The sequence below is a fragment of the Heliangelus exortis genome, chromosome 16 (assembly GCF_036169615.1).
Source record: "Heliangelus exortis chromosome 16, bHelExo1.hap1, whole genome shotgun sequence".
Taxonomy (NCBI): domain Eukaryota; kingdom Metazoa; phylum Chordata; class Aves; order Apodiformes; family Trochilidae; genus Heliangelus; species Heliangelus exortis.
In genome coordinates this window covers 11669106-11690238 of record NC_092437.1, presented here as the reverse complement: position 1 = coordinate 11690238, position 21133 = coordinate 11669106, and the positions used below count along the sequence as shown (strand labels likewise).

At 40.9% G+C, this 21133-nt stretch overlaps 1 protein-coding gene across 3 annotated transcripts in view; it reads right to left on the bottom strand.

Annotated features, from left to right (window-relative positions):
• The window catches only part of TOP1 (DNA topoisomerase I), a 64254-nt gene that overhangs the window by 16536 nt on the left and 26585 nt on the right, over window positions 1-21133 (bottom strand). For 2 of the 3 annotated variants that reach the window (XM_071760239.1, XM_071760240.1), the window contains exons 3-8: window positions 19062-19164; window positions 8765-8891; window positions 8131-8189; window positions 5243-5338; window positions 3941-4016; window positions 3388-3485 (exon numbers count right to left, since the gene is read on the bottom strand). In XM_071760239.1, the coding sequence (XP_071616340.1) occupies window positions 3388-3485; window positions 3941-4016; window positions 5243-5338; window positions 8131-8189; window positions 8765-8891; window positions 19062-19164 (559 nt within the window). The remainder of the gene's footprint in view (window positions 1-3387; window positions 3486-3940; window positions 4017-5242; window positions 5339-8130; window positions 8190-8764; window positions 8892-19061; window positions 19165-21133) is intronic. The other variant, XM_071760242.1, reaches the window with a different exon arrangement.

Below are 21133 nucleotides of genomic sequence, written 5' to 3'. Positions count from 1 at the left end.
TAGGATTCCCTGCTGAGAAAGGCTTTTTTAGCATAGTGATTAATCAACTGGAAGATCATTAACCTGTCACAGCACTTGGTCTTTGAATTGCCCAGACAACTTTGTTGTGGAGTCCTGACAATAAAATAAGAGTCTAAGCTTCCCTCTAGTGTCTACAGAGCAGTCACGTTCTGGGTGCAACAGCAGCTGGGGAGAGATGTGCAGTGTACAAATACAGATCACTTCATCCCTGCTGAGATAACAGAGTCCCTGGGCAGAAGATAAGCACTGTACAGAGCAAAGAGCTGCTGCTACAAGACATTCAAAATGCTTCTCTTCTTCCTGTACATTGATAATTTAGGAAAAACAATTGCATGGGCCACAGCACTTTACTGCATTTAGAAAGGCACTAACTTTGACCACAGCACCAGAACAAAACCTGCATGTTGGATTTCAGTCCCTGGCTGGGATGAAGGCTTGAGTAAACTGTGCTGATACAAGCAACTAATATTGACATTTGAAGTCTAGATCCTAAATATTTATATTCCTAATGATTAGGGTTTTTTTAGATTAATTAGAAGCTAGAAACCTAAATATTTTGACAAATATAGGCTTGGGTTCTTCCACCCAGAAGATACTTCCAGCAAAACAAATCTAAACCAGCCAGAGGATGGTTTTCTTCTCTGACAATGAGTACTTTTATTCCAATAAGAAGAAAAATAGGAGATCATTCCCAGTAGCTACTACTTTACAGGACAGGTTTGTCATTCTTGCTTTTCATCTCTGGCTTTTTAAGATTTATCACTCTGGTATTTTACTTGATGAGAAATTCTGTTCTACTCATTTCTGTTCTTTTACAAAGGACACATGCCAAAGGAGTACTAGGAAAGGCAGTTGTTTAAATAGACAGCTGCAGTACATTGTGCCTTTTGGGAGGGCTACAAGGCCAGAAGCTAAAAGAAAGTTTGCCACAAAAATATCACAAACCTTTCCTAATCCCACCTGCACCTTTCTAAACTTTGTACATAAGCATTAAGATGAAAGGTAAAACTGAGCCTCCTGCGTTTAGCCAATTTTTCATCCTCAATTGGTTTTAAACAAAAAAAAGCACTACAGCAACTCTGTCCAAAGTAGCTCCTGCTTCTAATGTTCTACAAATTATTTTGGGAGAGCAAGGAAAGCACTGCCTATTAGGAATGATTTCAGCAGAAACTGTGCTAACCAGTTCCTCAGAAAAGTCCAGTATCAAACCTTTCTAAGAATACCAAGGTGGCTCAGGACCACAGAGGTAGGAGAGAGGTTTTCAAGAGGAATGAAAATAGAGAAGATGCTTAGGAAAAAGCAGAATCTACCTCAGAATATGAACATCCCTCAAAGAAATGAACCTGCTGTAACACAAGGTGGGAGAAGTGCTCATAAGGTATACTTTCAGGTCACATATTGTTCACAGGCTGACAGGGTGTGAAAATGACCTCTAAAAGAACTCCACATGGTGATGAACGAGGCCACCAATGCCTTGGGAATGTCTAGCATCAAGTATTCACAGAAGTGAGGATATAAATGCTCAAGGCAGCAAGCACTTGAGGAAGCAGCCAAAAAGAAAATGAAAAAAAAAAGATCTCAGACATTCAGAAAATTGGCTCAGATGAAAACGTAAAATGCCCTTAGAAGACACCACTGAGGTGCAGAGGAGTCCCTGTCCAGCAAAGACAGAGCTATACACAGCTGCAGATGGATGACAGGAACATAGGCAGAAAGATGCAGTTACCTACTGCCAAATTTTGCAAAACATGCTTTCAAAGGCAGATTTCCTCCACAGTCAGCACAAATGGCAGAGCTTAACACAGCTACCTGGGACTGTGCTGCCAACCAAGGCAGGTGAGGGAGAACAATGTGGCTTTCCAGCATAGGTTTGCTGTTGAAGGATACAGACTACAATAAAAGGGAGCTGTGATAACAGAATATTAAGTTAGACAGAAGCAGCAAGGGCAGCTGAGACAAAGACAAAAAGACAACAGATCGTTAAGGCTTAAAGATCTTCTGTAGCTTCCCAGTGCTCCAGGTCCCTGTTGTTTGTTAATGTCAAAGCACATTAAAAACAGGCTGGCAAAGGGATCAAGAGAAAAGTGAATTGCCCTCCCCCCAAAAATAAATCAGGAGAGTTTTGGGAAGGGATCTGAAAAGCAGATTTCTAAGGAAGCACACAAGTATAAAAAAAAAAACAAACCAAGACCTGATGTTCTGAGGAAGCTGTGACAATCAAAGAGAAATATTCAAAGCCTATAAACACTATAGAATAATTTTCTTTTTAAAGGGGCATCAGTAAGAGTGACAATAAAAGGGTAAAAGACTGAACCAGAAAGGACAGGAGAAGATTGCAAAGGCATTGCCCAACATTACAGATCTATTAAAAGACAGCCAAATGATCTGAGGAATGAAAAAGCCCATTGAAACATCATCCCCAAAAGGTCATAAAATACATTACAGGAGACTATAGGAGTGCAAAGAACAAATACACTTTTAAAAACCACATACGCATTAAACTGAGGGAAATACTAAGGCTCAAATCCAGCAATAACAATTGCTTAAATCACTGAGGATAGTTAAAGAAAAAAAATCCAGTAGGTTTCTTACAAAGAGCAGTACTGATGCAGCACAGGTATCTATCTATCTATCTCCCTGGCTTCCCAAGGAACCATGAAGTTCAGATTTATTTAGAAATAATTCTAAAAAAATTGAAGAGTGAGTGAAAGCACAACTCCAGTTGCTCAGTGATGCTACTTGAGGATCCAGGGCAAGTCAGAAAGTGCCTTCCACTCAAAACTTCAAAATTGGTTTTTCCAAGGAGCCCAAGCTTAACTGGTCACTTTACCAATTTTAAGAGGCAGGAGCAGTTTTGAGAGGCACACAGCTGACATCCAGCTAGAATACAATGGAAGATACCTTCTCATGTTGTCCTCTCTATGTAACACAGATAAGCCCTACTAGTATACAGTTAATGCACCTGCACATTTTAAAATATTCCTGCTAAGACCCAAAGCCCACAGATTTTCATATTGCTATGAAGACTGTCAGCAAGGAGCTGGCACAAGGACACAGGTATCTGATCAATATGGGTAGCCTTTACAGCCTACAGATAGAAAAGAAAAAAAAAGACAACAAACAATAACCACAAAAAACCTTATTTCTTGTTTTAGGTATACCCAAAAAAGTATTTCACTTCTATTTCAGAGGATGAACATAGTGAAGGAGATATTTTTAAGAGCTTACTGAACACAAGCCAATTATACAGAACAAATCCTCATGAATCAATGAAAATGAAAAGCAGATGTGCTAATTAGTCAGCATGGGAGGTAACAGGGAAAGTCCAGGTGCAGAGGGTAGAGTCTATCACTGAAATATAGTTACCATTTCCATTTCTGCTCCTCCTCTTTTTTCGGCTTCTTTCTCTTGTCTGCTTCAGGGACTTTCTTATCTTTGCTCTTGGCTTTCTTTGCTTTGCTGTCCTGCAAAATGTGTAAGAAAATGTTAGAACAAGAACTATTTCCCTCCTCCCCAAAATGATGTTTTAAAACTAAAAGACTCTCTCTTGGGGCACACAAGCTTGGCCACAAACAACTGAACTACTGTAGCCTCATGACATGAATGTGCTCTTAGATTACCCCTATTAAGTCAAGGTCTGCTGATGGTCCCACTTAGGTTTTAAGCCAAATTCTTCTACTTTACACTTGGGACAAGCTAAGTGTACACACAGCCAGTTATTTGGCCTCACCTGGTAAGTGGCAAGTCTGGCCCATAGTATCATGATTGCACCTTAACCTGCACCATACGTGGGAATCTACCACATACAGACTGGCTCCTGCCTCCTTCCCCTTGGATCAGATTCCCCCTGCTCTACATAACACCAAATTGTCAGTCTTGCTTTTCTTGATCATAGAAATAGACCTGTCTTTCACATTACCTCTTCTTCCTCTTGTTTCCTTTTCTTTGCTTTCTTGATGTCTTCTGTTTTGATTTTCTTGGGTTTGTACTCAGCACTGTAAGAACAAAAAGACTGGTTGATGAAAAGAATCAAATTTCCAGGACAAAAAATAAAGTCATACATATACAAAGTTTGTACGCACAAGCTCACAATATTTCTGGCATGTTTAATTTCTGAAGAATATAAATTTATGCCCCAGTGTCTGAAGACTGAACGATCCCTATCTAGCAAAACAGCCCCTACAAGTTTCAGGCTGCTGAAACAAAAATATTCCTTGATGAAGAATCTATTCAAACACATTAATAGCCACCCAGTGGTTACATGAGATGGGAGAAATGGGCAAAATTTTAGTGGCACATTTTAAACCCCAACCAACTCTTTTTGCATGTAACTGGCTGGGACCTACCCAGAAGGTTCACTTTTTGCAAACCCCCACCTCCTAGTCCCAAAAGTAGTAAAACTGACTATTGGCAAATTCTTAATCTTTCCATTGCAGATGTGGATGGGAGGTGACAAAAATTTAGCAGAAGGCAACAGATGATTGCACAAAAGATGCCACACCCATCTCTCTTGGAAAATGAAGCACCACCTAAGAACAGAATGCCACACTATGGTTAAACCATTCCAACCCTTCATATCCAGACTGCTAATAAGGTCACACTACCTGAAGAGCTGGATGCACACAGATGGTGACAGATCACAGTATGATGTAACTGGGCTTTTATTTTACTGGGTAGGTTGCTATCCTGGACAAACATCATACGTATCTTTCCTTAGATTTAGAGACAAAAAAACCCAGTATAACCCATGTCATATTTAAACTCCACGTGAATCTTGCCCAGCAGTGCAGGGAAACCTCCCCCCACTCCCAAACAGGCTGACAATGCATTTTATGCCTCTTGTGCAGTCATTCCCTCCCCCAGTTGAAACCACTGCAGCCACTTAGCTAGAATTAATACCTCACTTGCTCAGATTTATGTTTTACAATCTTCACTGGTGTCTTACCTACCTTCTGGGATCTTTTCTTTTTATTTACTAGCTCTGCAACATTTTACAGCACCATCTGCAGAAGTAGTTAATGGCATTTTGCCTTGGACACCACAAATAGTATCTTTGTCCTGCTTAGAGAACTTGTAACAGCATTAAGGAGCCTGGTCTCAAACCTCCAGTCACCCATTTGAGCAAGTTTGTGCTGACAACCTGAGATCCCACCTGCTCCCTCAGTGTTACCTTCTTAAACTAAAAGCAATCATCCCAGCCACCAGCACCCACACCACTTACTCATCATCTTCTCGAGGTCTCTTCAGGGGTTTGGAGTCCTCTTTAGGAGATGCATAAAACCCATCATCATCTGGTTCATCTTTAATACGTGGTGGACTACAAAAAGAAACAAAGAAAGGTGGTTCTAACTTCAGAGGAAGTTTCTTGGAAACCAGCAACAACTCAGCTTTAAGTAATCATCATCTAAAATTCAACCCTGTCTTCCAGTCCTGAAATGTGTTATCATCTTAAAACCCCAAAGACCCAAGATGTGTCAGTCTCTGAATATCCACAGACAAGATAAGGAGAGAGTCATTCAGTATTTAGGCATTTGTCATTTCTCAAGAAACATAAAGATCAATTTTAACTGCTTAGATTTCTCTGTGTTTCTTTGAGATTTTACATAAAAACAGCTGTAGCTTCCAGCACTTCAAAATACACTTCAAATGAAACTGAAATGCATGCATGTGTGCAGTCAAACTGAGGACATTATTTTCAACTTAGTATCTTTACTGAGCCTGGAAAGAAAGGAAAATATTATCAGTTAAACAAAGATTAGAAAGCTATTTCCCTGAATCTTTTGCCAACTAAATACTGAGGCATGTGAAAACCAGAAACGTCAACAAAGATTTGGCAAAGTTAAACTGATGAGTCTCTTTTCACTGTCCAAACTGCAGGAAGCAAACAATCCTGTCCATTTCAACTGACCACAAATATTAAGCTAAGGTCAACATTTTCAGTCATAATGTCCCAAGACATAAGTAATATGGAAGAAAAAAAAAAAGAGCATGGGTGCAGGAGAGACTACTCCTTTAGACAAACACATTATTTCCAAATTCCACAGAAGCATTTAACTTATTTTCAGAAAGAAAAAGATGTCTCAAAGACTCCAAAACTACATTTTGAAGCCCTGTGCACTGCTCCACTCAGAAACAGTCCCAGTGCCACCCCGGGACTTTTATATTGATAATCATTCAGCAACCTTTGTATATAATTGCCTCAGTTGCCAATTCAATATGCAGACTTTGCAATTGGATGTAATGGAAGAAAAAAAAAAAAGCAGCATTCTGCTTTGTACATCACACTCAGCAAGAGACATTCTGCAGTCTTCTTTTAGCTGGCAATATGGCCATGAAGCAGAACGTGGCGCTTTGCTCTGTCACAGCTGTAAAGCCACTGCAGTGCTGGGAGATGCAACTCAGGGAAAACAGAAACATCCTGCTGTAAGATGCCATTTCTGTGGAACTGCATAGGATGCACTATGACACAGCAGCAGCACACAGAGAGATGCAAAACATCTAGGGAAAAAGAAGTATTTACCCTATTTAATTTATTCGCCCTCACAGGCAAAACTCTAGAACTCCTGTTCTAGCTGCTAGGAATTTTATCAAGTCTATTTGAACACTGAAATGCTTTGCAATGTTTTGTAATAGTAGGAAATAATGTGTGATTATATTAAAAAAAAGGAGCTGCATGACCAATCTGAACCTTGACTTGCATTGTTTCCAAGACTGTAAAATTGCTCATCCTACCAAGACTTCAGGAAGAAAATCAAAACCATCTGAGAAAGGACATTTTTCTCTGTTTCTCTTGTAAAAGAACATTTCAGCAGGAAACCAAGAAAATAATTCCTCTTAGCCAGCTTTCTGTCCAGAAGAAAACACAATTGTGTTGGCTCCCTCAGGATTTCATCAAACAGAAAAAAATGCTCTAGGACCTAAAGAGGACCCAATTGCCTTGGTATGAGAACATCCAATGTTCCTGGCAAGATTAGCACATGCATGCAATTCTGCTGAACAGCAGAGGCTACAAAGTTATTATTAACTGTCTCTACACCATGAAACATCTAAACGTCACTGCTTTCTACTTCCACAGCATCTCCATAAGGGCCTGGAGAGGGCGCCTCTTCCCTGTGCCAAGCATGAAACTACTTAGTTCGCATTTTTAAACAGGAGTAAGAAAACCAAACAGAACTCAGGTCAAGAGGGCACATTCAAAATATGCAAAGAATAACTACTAACAGCATGCACTGGACAGGTGTCTTCTTCCAAACTGTGACCAGTTTGGAAACTGGTGAAACTGGAAGGACTTTGGTGTCTTTCTTGTTTTTTTTTTTAAAGTGGATTAATTAACCTGGACAAACGATTGAAAACTTTTCTTGACTACCAGACAGGAACAAGCACATCCACCATACCAAAAACCTCCAATAAGTCAGTGGACTAGATTTGAACCTTAAAAATAACCAATATCTAGATTTAAACAAGTCACAAATAAGACATCTTAGTCAACTACTAAGAAAAGGTATCTTTTATCAATTGATTGCTTTTTTCAGGCTATTAGTAAGTCTATTTAGTGGTGACTGATACAACACCTAAATCCAGGAAGCTCAATTATTAGCAAAAATGTAGTGGAGCAGGACATCGAGGCATTTTCTGAAGGTACTTCTGATTTTACACAAGCACCCTCCTTACTTGTCACTCCTCTTCAAAGCCTTTAGGCTGTAATTACTCACAGAAGAGACACTCAGAGGCAATCTGGACTGTCTTTACAAGGCCCTGTCTCCAGAAGACTGCCTACAGGGTTCAAGTACCAATTTTAAGCAGACGTTCTTTCAACTCCAGCTACCAATGATTCCACAGTTCAGTCTGAACTCAACAAAAAATGTTCTATTTAATACTTGGACAAACTCAGCATATGCAAGCAGACATTAGGTATTCAACAACTCCCATCTGCAGTTACTAGGTAAGCAGATCTATTACCAGTTCCTGTAACTGAGAAGAATACATCATCTGAAGGGGTGAAAAGCACTCCATTTTTTTTCTCAAGACCAAGAAAGAGGAGTCAAGCATGGAGCACTCAAGAAAAGTCAAACTGCTATGTTTTTTCAGACCATAGACAGGATTTCTTACCTGGAGAAACCATTTTCCTTTTCCTTCTTTATTTTTATATCACCAGAAGATGATTTAATCTGAAAAAGATAAGAAGCAGGAGCTGATGAGCATTGTCCAGAGCACCACACATTCTCGCAACATGCAACATGGGAGGATATTTAACTTGCAGAAGGAACCAATATATATCTTCATCCCTTGAAGCCCTTAGTAACCTACCAAAAAGGCAACATTTTCTGTAAGTCTTAGTCAATTCAGCATCTTCTGGTCCTTCAGTTTCTCCAACAGGCTGCAATTAAATGTACAGTTTGTCCAACCTGTCTCTGTTTGTCCTCGCACAGAATGAATGTGATCCAACAGATTTTTCTCCCTGAATCTCTCTGAATCTAAGCTTGGCAAAGAGAAAAGTAACAATGGAAAAAATGTGGAGCTAGTGAACACAGTTTCACTGTGGAACTCCTTCAATTCACAATACCTGCAGACAGAGCCCCTACAAGTTCCCATCTAGCACAGAAAACAAATCTCTGCATTGAGACAGTTTTCTCCAGGTTGATAAAAACTTGGAAGTATAAGCTACACTTAAACCACAGAGCTTGTACCAGTCAGCAGCACGAACCAGAACCATCCTCTTGTCTCTCCCAGAGGAGACACCTACCTTCTCTTCCTTTCTCTTCTCCTTGTCTTTATCTTTGTGTTTGTCTTTGTGTTTCTCTGAGCTGCCATCTTTATGTTTGGTTTTCTCCTTGTCTTTGTGTTTCTTTTCCGAGGAATCTTTGTGCTCACTGCAAGACAGAAGAGCATGTTTGCAGAGGGAAACACAAGGAGATTTGACTGAACAGAGGCAACTTCCAGCTATAGAGTCTCTACAAATCCTGCAAAATAAGGGATCACCTTGCAGGAAGATCTACCACAATCTCCTGTCACATCATCCACTCTCCTCAGGAGGAAGAGGAACAGGAGGGAAACACACCACAAAACCAAGGCTGCCAAGCACTCCACTTCAGGAAACCCCCGTCAGCCTGGACTCCTGAGGAAATCCATGGCTGCTACACCTAAAGCTCAACACTCTAGATTGAATTCCCACTGTCTCTGCTTTTCCTCTTTTTCCCAGACCATGTTAAAGGTCACAGGAATGGAACCATCACTCCTGTCAATGCCTCTGCCAGCTTTTGCTCAGCCAACAGTTTGTCACTGTAGCAGCTCTCATCTCTGGAACTTAAAGAGAAAACCTCTGATCTCTATTATTCCCAAACAGATGGGAAAAGCAGAGCAAACAGGATATGGGATGTCCTTGTGTTTACTCAAAGTCAAACAGAAAGGGCAGGAATAATGCTGCAGTCCTCAGCCAGAGCTGCTCCATCAACTGAGCCTCCCCATCACGGGCAGCCCAGCTGAGACGACCCTGCCACACAGGATGGGAACTCACCTAAGATGTTCCCAAGCAAGAATCTGGCTTGCTACTACTCCAAGTCTGATACTATGAACAACAGTACTGAGAGTTTAATACCTAAAATTCTTTTGTCAGAAGAGAGAGAGAAAAAAATACTTTCAAGAAAATAAAACTTAAAAATTTTTGTTTCTACCCCTTCTGATTTCTGAGACATTTGGCTAAATTTGGATCACACTTTCAAGTTCTTATCAACCAGAAAGACACAAGACTGTTTTCAAAGGAAAATGTTTTCTCCTCATGGAATGACTTGACCCTTGGAGCCCTAATGTGAGGAAATGCTCTCAGGAGATCCAGGACACAAAGGGCAAGAACTGGCTATGAGGCTCTGCAGCACTGTTGGGGAAAGCCAAGAAGCAAGCCTGTTAATTCAACACGCCTTCAATACACATTTTTAAGTTGTTTGGACTCCCTGAGGTCACCCTGGGCTTAAGCAAGTAAAAAAAAAACAAAGGTGGAAATTGGGCTCTCTGCACAGTTAGGACCCAAGCAAGCAGCCTTCCTCCTCTGGCCCTTCACACTCCTTTGGTACTTGACTGCCACCACTCCTGCTCTCTGGGATGCACTCTGCTGCTCCTTAGGACTACACAATGCAATGTAAAGCTTTATTAGAAATAGGCAGGTTCTGTATTTCAGTTATTTCAATACTCAAGTGCAAGCTCAAACTGTTCTGGGGGAACACAGCCCTGAGAAACAGCAACTCAGGAACAACAGGTTGGAGTGTGATTTGTAAAAATGACACATGCTTCAAGTCTTCTTTCTATCATAAAAACCATACTGCAAAAGGGTTGGCTGTCCAATGGCCATGGAAAGCCAGCAGCACATTAACCATCTCCCATAAAGTCTGTGTGTGAATAAGAAGGCAGCAACCACAGCCACAAATATGCCAACCCACACCCAAGCCAGCAGAAGTGCACCTTGGAGAGCTGCAGAGCCTCAAGTAACACCAGGATGAAAGGACCTGAACCTGCAAAAGGTCTAAATTATTCAAGCTCAGAGGGTAGCACACACTCCAATAAATACATACTGGCATTCCAAGCCCAAGCAGCTAAAGCATGAAAAATCCATCTCTGAAGGAAATCAGTGTACTCATGTACTGTGTCACATTACAAGAGGATCAGCAGGAAGAGAAACCAGTTTCATTTAAAATCTCTAGCAACCTCTTTATGCTACATACAAAACTGTAAAGGAGAATCTAAATTTTAAAGGGCAACTGGCACGCTAGAAATTCTTTTAAAGAGACACACAGCATCACATGTTGCCTGCGAGTGAAGATTCAACAACTGCAGACTATTCTTACCCAGCAGATCGTGTTGTGTACACTGTGTGATCAGGACATGTGAGCACACACAGAACATCCTGACACTGGATCTCGGAAATCCACAAGATGCCTGCTACTCTTCCTCAGATTTGACATCTCAGTAGTATCTCAGACTCAAGACACCTATTTCATTTGCCTTTGCTCCAGCTAGATTCACTGAATTTCTGAAAACCCAAACCATACACAAGTCATTAATCACTTTAAACCTCAGAAAGACCTGGAAATTCTGACAATGTCTCATATTATTACCTCTGTGTATTATTACTTACCTCTATTTGACAAACACACAATTATTACAGCTGCACACGTGTACCACCACACAGAAAAAAATGTAACAAACTCACAAGGCTTAGACCCATAGGGTTTACTGGCAAGTCTGCTTGTGTCTATTTTCTTCTTTCTTCTTCGTATTTAATTCCTACCTGAGATAACATGTTTTCCTCAGACAGTGGTTTGCACACACTGCAATCCATGGAGATATTTCTCTAAGGTAAAGTTCACAGCAGTGTCTGTTGCTTTGGAGTTTGCAATAACAGAAAAAAGTGAAAACAAAAAACCCAAAACCAACTGCAGGTTTTCAAAAGCACCATACTCATTCTCACTAGCAGCCAAAAGTCCTAGCTCTCAGTATGTGACTGGTAGAGCCCTGGGATATACTCAAAACATGACTAAAAACAAACGAATAGAGGACAATCTACACCTGCAAAGCTAACAGTGAAAAAGGCAGAAATCCCACTGGCTTAGAAAAGCAGTGATAATTCTCATGTGTTGAATGCTTACAGACTATGACAGGAATAAAGGTGTTAAAATGCTTAAGTAGAAGCTCAAATGACATCTTTCTGAAAAGGGAGCAAATAACCAACATTGAAAAGTTGCCAGGCAATCCAATCTCAATCTTATTGAGAATAAAATCCAATCCAAGCTAAGATTTTTCACCACCAGAGTCAGAATCAAGAAGTCTTAGGTTTTTTAAGATTTTTATTTTTTTAATCACAAGACTATCCTTCCCCTTTGCTCTGCAGCAAGCAGTACATTTCTCACCAAAGCAGTGTGGGCTCAGATAACCCAAGGAAACTGTCTCCGGTTTCACTCTGCAGCTTCATTTTCAAAACAACAGTATTGGTGGCTAGGCCCCGAGGTCCTGCTTGCTGCTGTTCCTGGTATGTGTCTGGGAGAAATTCCTCAGATAAAAATCTGTTTTCATGTGCTACTCACTCCAATGTAAAAGAAGAACATAAATTTCTTCTGTCATTTGTAAGCAGTCTGCTCACCGCCTCTGCGTATTTCCAGACACTGAACCACAGCTTGGATTTCAACAACTCGCCCAAAATTTTTTGATGTGCAACAATCAAAGCATGTACCCCTTTTCCCTACGAGGGCCTGAAATCTGCACCTCCCAGAAAACCTCATTTGGAAATGTGCTGATAACAAAGACTTCAAGCAACAATCCTGAGAAGCCTTTTTCTCCAAAAGTAAATCAAGTTGCACAGACATTAGCTTCAGTCTGCAAGCTTTGGTCTTTCATTTGGCTAAGATACTTATGTGAGCCTCCAGGGAAACACAATTTAACCACCACACTAATCTCAAAAGAAAAGAGAAGACAACAGGATGCCATCCTTACCCTGAAGAAGAGATTCCAGTCTTCTATCAGAAAGCCATTTCCAGACAACCCCAAAGCTATTATTAGGAAGGACAGGGAACGATTTCAAGATCATAAGTGTCTTCCTGGCCAACTCAAAACTGAAAAATCACTTTTCTTTAAGGAAACCAAACATAATGAAACAGAAAGGTCTCACAATCATATGGACCCAGGTAATTTTATCCTGAAATCATGTCTCAGAGCACTGCAGATCCTTTGTCACCTTTCCTGCACATACCCCTCTGCCAACAAGTCAGCTTGAAGTCACTGAAGCAGGACAGCAAAACCCCCAAAAGACAGAGGGAAGTTTCAGTACAAGTTAGCCTGAAAAGAGGACAATTGGATCATAAGCCAGTTGTTCACAATCTGTTTTAGAAACAGCAGTCTTGCTGATAAAATAAGATATTGCTTTTCAGCCGGTCCATTAGCTCAACAGTCATTCAAAGACACTCAAGAGTTTTACACATCTCAAGGTTCTTAATGTTGAAGACCTGCACTGTTTGGGCTGTTTTAAAGGTAACAAAGTAGACAAGGACACCATATTAACACAGGCAGAGCATGGACTACATCATGGATGTAGTCTATCCAGTCCATCTAGAACATGGACTAGAGACCTATCACAGTACTGCCTCAGTTTAGACTAAGGCCAAATGAACAGAAATGCACCTCCTAAATCACTACAGCCTTTCTGCTGACTTGCTTACTGTCTTTCATTTAGAGCTTCAGTGGGAAGGGGGACATCTGAAAGCCCTGCAGAGCTCAGGCTGAAGTTCATGAAGCATTAAATGCACCAGAAGCTGCCATTTCCCTTTAAAGCGTGGATGCATTTCCCAGTGAGGATGCTTGTAGGAGGACAGGAGGGAGGAGAGGAAGGGAGAGCAGGCACCTGGCAGCAGCTGTTGAGGCTACAATCACATGGGAAAGTCACAAGTGGAAAGTGTTTCCAAAGAATGGCAGATGTGCAGATCACAGCTTCCTTCTTCAAACTGCAACAGCTTTGCAGTAATTTAACACTGCATTCTTCAGGTGCCATTTCTGTACGTTTATAATCCCTTCCCAGGCCCTTTCCATTTCAGCTTCAAAATCACAAGCTGGGAAGGAGGCTTTATCTAAAGTGTCTCTTATTTCCTCTCCCTCATTTTCTCTGCTGTAATTAGCTTGTGACTGGGAAGCTGCTACCTAGCAAGCACAGAGCCTGCTGCAAGCAGAGCTTTGCTCCCCTGCTCGGGAGCTGCTACAACGCAACTGAAGCGTAAAATGGCAGAGAGCTGGGATTTTAGTGACATCTAAAACCACAATGGGGACAGAGCAGGGGTTACACAGCCCACGTCTTGTTTGACGTAACCCAACATCAATGGAAAAAACTCTGATCACATTTGGACTGCTGCATTCCAAGGAAGGGCTGACTGTGCAGGGAGCGCTTCAGAAACAGAAGGCAGAGCGGTGAAGGACACGTTTTAAGGTGGTTTGCAGGATTTTATGCTGTGAGAGGCTTATCATGTGGTATTTCAGGGAATGAACACGTGAGCCCCAATGGTTCTGCTGGGATTTCAGCAATACAATAAAAAAAAAAAAAAAACACCCTGAAACTGCTTTTCCTAGAGTTGAAAGGAGGCTTTTCACCAGTTTTCACAGATAATAGATCAAGCCTTCAGCAAGAGGAACAAGATAAAAAGCTGGAATAATCATCAGCTGATAGAAATATTAGAAAGGAGAATTCACACACTGAGATGAAGATCAGATCAGGCTTAGCATGCATGTTCTATGGATGTGCAGGAACTGGGGAGGCTACTAAATGAAAATAAAAAATTTTTACTAGTGGTAGGCAGCGTTGCATTAGAAAACTGATCCAACATGAACTGTGCACTCAAACTGCAGAATAAAAATAAACCCACCGGCACCAGGGAACAAGAAGTACTAAATTTTTTTTTTAATTGCTTTTTCCCCTACATCAAATGTTCCTGTGTCTTCCTGCCCCAATGCATACAATTCTTAGCTGTTTGGTATCACATAATAAATCAGAGATGGTGTCCAAGAAGTCTGAACCGAAATTTATTTTCATTCATGACTAGCAAATGCTTGGAATCCCTGTTTTTCCTAGCAAAACTGAACAATTTAGCAGATGCCAGTGAGGATCAGATCTATAAATCCCTTTTGCATTCCACACTTGTGTTCATCTCAAGCTGTGATCACAAGAGATTTAGTAAACTGAGGAAATATGTAATCTGACAGAAGATTTTTCTTCCAGTGGCTCAGATACTTGTCACACTGACAACACAGATCAGTGCTGCAAGAGCAGCCTCTTTACTCCCAGCTTTGTCACAGCCATTTCTGTGCTCTTCAGTCTCCTGGCAGCCCACACTCCATGCACAAAGCCCAAGACACCCAGAAGAAAGACACTCGTTACTGCAAACACTTCTAAACCAATGTCTAACAAGCCTTGGCTTCAAAGGACCCATTATTTCACATGGTCTACTTGTCTGAAATGTTTGTCTCCTCCAGATCAGAAATGTATTGCCAAATCAAATTTGTTTCATTGTATTTTTTTAACCACTGGTATTTATATTTAATGGATGTATATTAGATTTCTTTTGGGGGATTGGGAAGTAGAGGGCTGAGGAGCAAAAGGAAACATTTTTCTTGATAGTATTGCTTGATAGTGATATGGATTTATTCTTTGAAACAGATTTTTTTTTTTAAGTGGGGTTTGCATTTTCTTTCCTTGAGGGCTGATAGAGAAGATCTGAAGAATACAAATGTTCTTTACTGGTTTACTACAGCTGTAAATGAGTGGTTAAGATACAGAAATGTCATCTTGTGAGTGGGAGAGGAGGAAAGCAAGAAGCAAAATTAAGAAGTCCCACATACCACTCCACACACTTCTGCTATATGAAACCAAAATCATCTATTATAGATATTTCTGAGACTTGGCAGTTTAGATCCTTCAGACTATGGCTACAGGAAACATTTATTTGCCTGCACTGGAGTTTTTCTGCCTTCTTGATACAGGTTTTATTTTAAAAGCCTTTCTTAAGTACAGAGCAGGAAATGAAATTGTCAAACACTTACAGGCAGACATAAAAACCATCTGCTTCAAACACAACCAGACAATGCTCCTAAACTGCATACAATGCCTGATGCAGCACTGTAGTTCTCAGAATTCAATTAGGGGACTCTCCATGCACTCTATAAAATGCCAGAGATGTACAAACCCAAATTTCATTGACAACAATGGCTTGGATTTCTACTAAAGCACTGGCTCAATCTTTTTTAGTATTATCAAAGATCCTGCACCCCTTTTGCAATAACACAGCAGCTTTTCTGAAATAAAGAATGGATCTTTTCAAGATTTACATGCAATTCTGGTAAGCTAAGATAAACTTTTCTAAAGGATTTATCTTCCATTTTAGTAACAGGTGACAGGCTCTTATCAAATAGTTTAAAAATTCCCCATGCATGTAAAAATCATATAAAAATCCCACATTCTTGTCACCTAAGAAATTTTTTGTTTAATTTCTAACAGAGTAATGGTTATTTTTTCACTTGTTTTTCACTGTCACAGGAAAAACTTCAGTACAAACAGGTGGGGTTTTTTTTTTCCTTCACAATTCTTCAGTGAAGAAATATGCCCTGTGAAAATGGCTGTCACAATCCTCAGCAGGGCAGAGGCTCTCAGAGATTGCTGCCATCCCCTGCAGTTGGGTTCAGGTGATGTTTTAGCTGCAGACAGGAGGTGCTGGCTGGTCACAGCAGAGGGACAGCATGCCACCCTTGTTTAAAAAAAGCAAGACCTTTGACCTAGCAGACTTTTTACAACAAACTGCAATGAGATGAGGAGAAATAGAAAGGAATCCTCTTGCACCACACCAAGGTTCCCTGCTTACCTTGCTGCAAAGGGCTTCAAAGAGCTGTTAAAAAGCAACAACGAGCGCTGCAAACTTGGTGATGAGGAGCTGCTGTCAGTAGTATGTACAGTGACTGCAGTAATGGAGCCCAAAAAAACTCAGCTTGCTTCAGTCTTTCCCTGTCCTGTGCCATAACTCACCAATTATTTTATTCACAGCTTTCCCGTGAACACCTGGAAGTTGCCTGGCCACAAGCACGTGCTCCATTCTGGTCCTCCCAACAGCCACCTTCAAAGCAATTCCCTGCTCCCCATAAATCTTCCTCCAGCTCCACCCTGTCAGCTGCTGGGCTGCTAGCTCCTTCACAACACTGACCTACACCTAAACCTCACAGCCACATTTGGGGAAGAAAATACTTAAATTTCAATTATGAGGTCAGTTATTCCTAAGAAGTTCTCCTTAGAAGTCAGCTGGCTTTACACAGCAAGCAGCAACCACCCTGTGCTACCCCCTGAGTGGGAGTGGGGCAGTGAAGATTTTAGATAAATCCTGAAGGAGAGATGCAACCAGAGCATTGCATGTGTGTCCACACACACATTATCTTCCTGGAGTACCACCTGCAAGACCAGATCTCATGACTCAGCACTGTGTTACATTCATTTTTAAGGTGGCAGTTTTGAAAGGCAGAACACACACTAGAGAAAACTTCCAAGAGCTCAGTGCACTGAGCCTGGGGCAGTGAAGGGGCCTGAGGAGCAAACCAGTATGATGCAATCTCTCCCCCAAACACACCTTGAACAAACCCCTGCATGTGCATCACTCACACCATCCACATAGCTGGACCCTGTTCTGGGACTCAAAGGTGCAGTATCTTGTGCTCACAGGACAACTGAACACTTAATAGAGACTGGAAGCTTTAGGCACAGTGCCTAGAAAACATCATGGCTTTCTCACAGGGATTTCAAGACAAAACTCTAGGGAGAAAGGAATTACATCATGATGATTACACCAGCTCATGAGCTACACCTCACAGAACATTTCAGTCGTTCTTACCTCCTTTCAGCTGTTTTAATATTTGTTGTTTACACAATCAGGAACATGCAGACTGAAGTTACATGACATGATTAGTTCTTCCAGTTAAAAATACACTATTTCCAACTCCTACACAAATGAGGCCAAATCATTAATGAATCCTGGAAACTGAAAGGTAGTGCTTGCATGACTCCTTACAAAATGATGTATTTTGCTAAGATTGCTAAGAATGTTTCTCCAAGTGAAGCAATGAAGATTTGGAGATGTGAAATAGCCAATATCAGGGTGCATGAAGAGCAGAAAAATGAAAATCAGAAGTCAAGAAAATAGAGATGTGTGAGCAATGAAGAATACAAATAACGTGCCCAAAGCATTTCATCTTTACTATGGAAACCAGTAAATGCTGCAAGTTACTTGGCCTAGATTTTTGTCCCTATTGTCAACCATTTACTTGAAAAAAAAAAAAAAGTAAAAAAAAAAAAAAAAAAAAATTATGAGACAGTAAGGTTGTGTAACTTCTCAAAAGGTCACTAAAAAATCAAAGCATGACCCCAATAGAACAAACCCACTGCTCAGCATGGACTCTCTCCTTCTTGATGTACATCTTTTTTAATGGAAACACTGTTATCACAAACTGTTTTATTCATTTTTAGATTGTGTTATCTCAGTTGCACAGCAGCTAGTTAATAACACTTGCTTAGCCACAGCATAAACACTATTTCATTCATCAAGTGTTGCAACAGAAACTTACCCTCCAGGGATTGTTTTTGCAAGTTTCATTGACAACTCAGCCTCTGTGGCACTTGCACACCCTGTGTTACAACTAGAGAATCTTTTCTGAGTAACATCCTGTGTAGGACTTACTTGCCCTGTGCTCTGTCACACCAAACCACCACAGACAGACCTGCACATCCCAGTTCTTGCAGTTCACAGCCTAGGCTACATCATCAACTGGGCTGTGGAATTCACCACCACCTCAAGAGCTACAGGTAAGCACAGAGTAAATAAGTGTTTATGTTCAGTGTGGATGATATGGGAGGTGACTGGCATGAAATGCCTTCCCCATGGCAGTGCAGGGTACCAGTTGTATCAGGCAAACCAGTATGCAGCCCTTTCAAATTCACCATCTAACCCAGGAGAAGTTCCTGACACCCCTTCTCAGTGTTAAGATATTCAGCCATGGTAGTAGCAGGCCAAGGACATCATCATCATCATTCTGGGGGACCATCTTTCCAGACAATTCTAATTATTGGGAGGCTTAATAGTCACACCAGGCTAACCTCTGCCAAACCAGTTTGGTTTGTAACAACACTCCAGAGAGCTCCACATTTCTGACAAACTGGAACCACACACACACAAAAGATTGTGAATGAAACTGATCAGCCTTCATGAAGGTGGGGTTAAACTAGTTTTCAGAGCCTTTACTAATGCTAAGCTATAATAACTGTTTCCACATTAGCACTGTCTCACATTTGCAAGATACACTACTTGGGTTACACACATGGAAATGCATGCAATGACAGAAGTTAGGCTTAAAGCACCTACACTCACATAAACCACACTCAAAATGTAACAATTCCATCCTCATGTATTATCAGAGTAATTCTTGTAAGACTGCATGTGCAGCAGTGTTTTAGCTCATGAGGCCTTGATTGACTTTTTCCTCACCTATTACTGTGCTTGGACTTTTCCCGGTCTTTTTCCTTGTCCTTCTTGTGCTCTTTGTGCCGGTGTTCTCGGTCTTTGTGTTTATCTTTGTGTTTGTGAGAATCTGCAAGCAGAGAGGCAAAAAAAAATTAAGCAATTAAGTTGGGAGAAAACTCCATGCCTCCCTCATGAACCTCTGCATTGTTACCCACCCCATACCAGTGTTTTCTGTGATTCAAAATTGGTCACAAAAAAAAAAGTCTTAGTTTCAGAGGTCCTCAATGAATTCATTGTCCCTGCAGCACAAGTTAATTCATCTTGGCAACAGCTGCATTTATATGGTCTTTAATTCAACGACCTTTAAGTGCTTTACAGACCTTGAAGAAATGCAACCCTTCTTATTGAATAGGTAAGTATGGCTACAGCAAGTCCCATCTTACTTGGCAGACAGGAAACCTGGCTTCCTATGCCTCTAAGTATTTCATGTCAAATCCTTAAGGATACAGGAACAGAGCACAAAGCTGAAATGTTAGACCTGATGAATCCTGGAATTTAGACTACTACTTCCCTAAGTATCTAGTCTAGACAAAGCAGCTGCTGTTCCAATTAAAATCACCTTATTCTTATCCCCAGCAGTGCACAACATGACAGGCACACAGCAAGGGAAAGGGAAAATAATGAGGGAAGAGGAAAAGAAAGGGTAAAAAAAGAAAAAGGATCAGGAATTCTCTCCTCATGCTTCTCCTCTGCAGGAGACACTGCCCTCGGACAACAGCCCCACCAAGAATTTCCAGCATAACAGCTGCAATGAGTATCTTCTGCTGGTAACCACCTACACAGGTTAGGACAGGTCCAAATTAAGGAACGGGTCAGAAATGGAAGGTGGCACTTGAGCAAATCCAGAAGAAAACAGTAATTTTATTCATATCAATTTCTACTCCAAGTGACGTTTCCCATCCTCACTGACAACTCCATTGTACAATAAAGTCCTTCATAGCACCAAGGAGATTGACCCAGCACAGAAAAAGCAACAGAGCTGAATTGTAAATAAACTCATTTACAAGCATCTTTAGGACCTTAAATGTTCTTTGTAAGAAGACCAAAAGGAGCTGAGGCTGAACTAAGCCCTCAAAAGGCACATCTATCATTTACAGCCAAGGTTGCTGTAATGTCAGGAAGAATTTGTGCATATCCAAAGACTTCCACCATTTTTGGTGGGGTTTTCTTGTTTTTTTTAACATGCTTCTCAAAGCAACTAAAAGGCTGTGCTGACTTTGGCAACCGTTTTCAGATAATAGCACCAGAATTTCCACCACAAATGTTGGATATAAGGTACTAATGCTTAATTACAAAGAAGTTACAGTGCCTCTAAAAACGTTACTATTCCTGCACTAAGAATAGGAAACTGCAACACAATGATTTTGTGACTTTCAGTCACATGGGAAGTGCACAGCAGAGCCAGGAATAAGCTTCATCCTCCTGACTCCCAAGTCTTTCACCACAAATTCCTTTTTCTCCTTAACTGACACCAGCTCCTATAACCTCCTATAACATTCACCAGGTTTTAGTGGAAGCATATCCACATATTGCCACAGAATATGATTTTAATCTATTGTTTTCTGTAACTTCAGGTATTGTTTTCATACACCTGCAGGAAGACAACACAAAACAACATACAAATGCTGACATTCAAGCCTCCAACTTCCCTTCCTCATCCTTCCTCTATCCTCCTGAACTTGGCAACACTTCCTAGTGCTCTGCTGTACACAGTACAAGCACTCAAAGGACAAGATTTAGTTCTCTATATTTTGATACCCAGGCATGTGGCATGTTCTGTGAAACATTTGGTGTTACAGCATAAAATACCTAAGAGTTTTCAAATACCTAAAGAGCAAAATCTATTTTGCAGCAGGCAGAGCTCTGTAGGCATCTCTGGAAAACTGTGTGGGGACTGGACACCCACACTCTGAACTGTCAAGAAGTGTTTTCTTGGTACCCTTCTTCCCACCAGGACAACACATGTTTCACTGGCAAAAATGTTTTCACAGAGCATTTCACACTCTTGATTCTTCAGTTCAGCCAGTAGCTAGAAG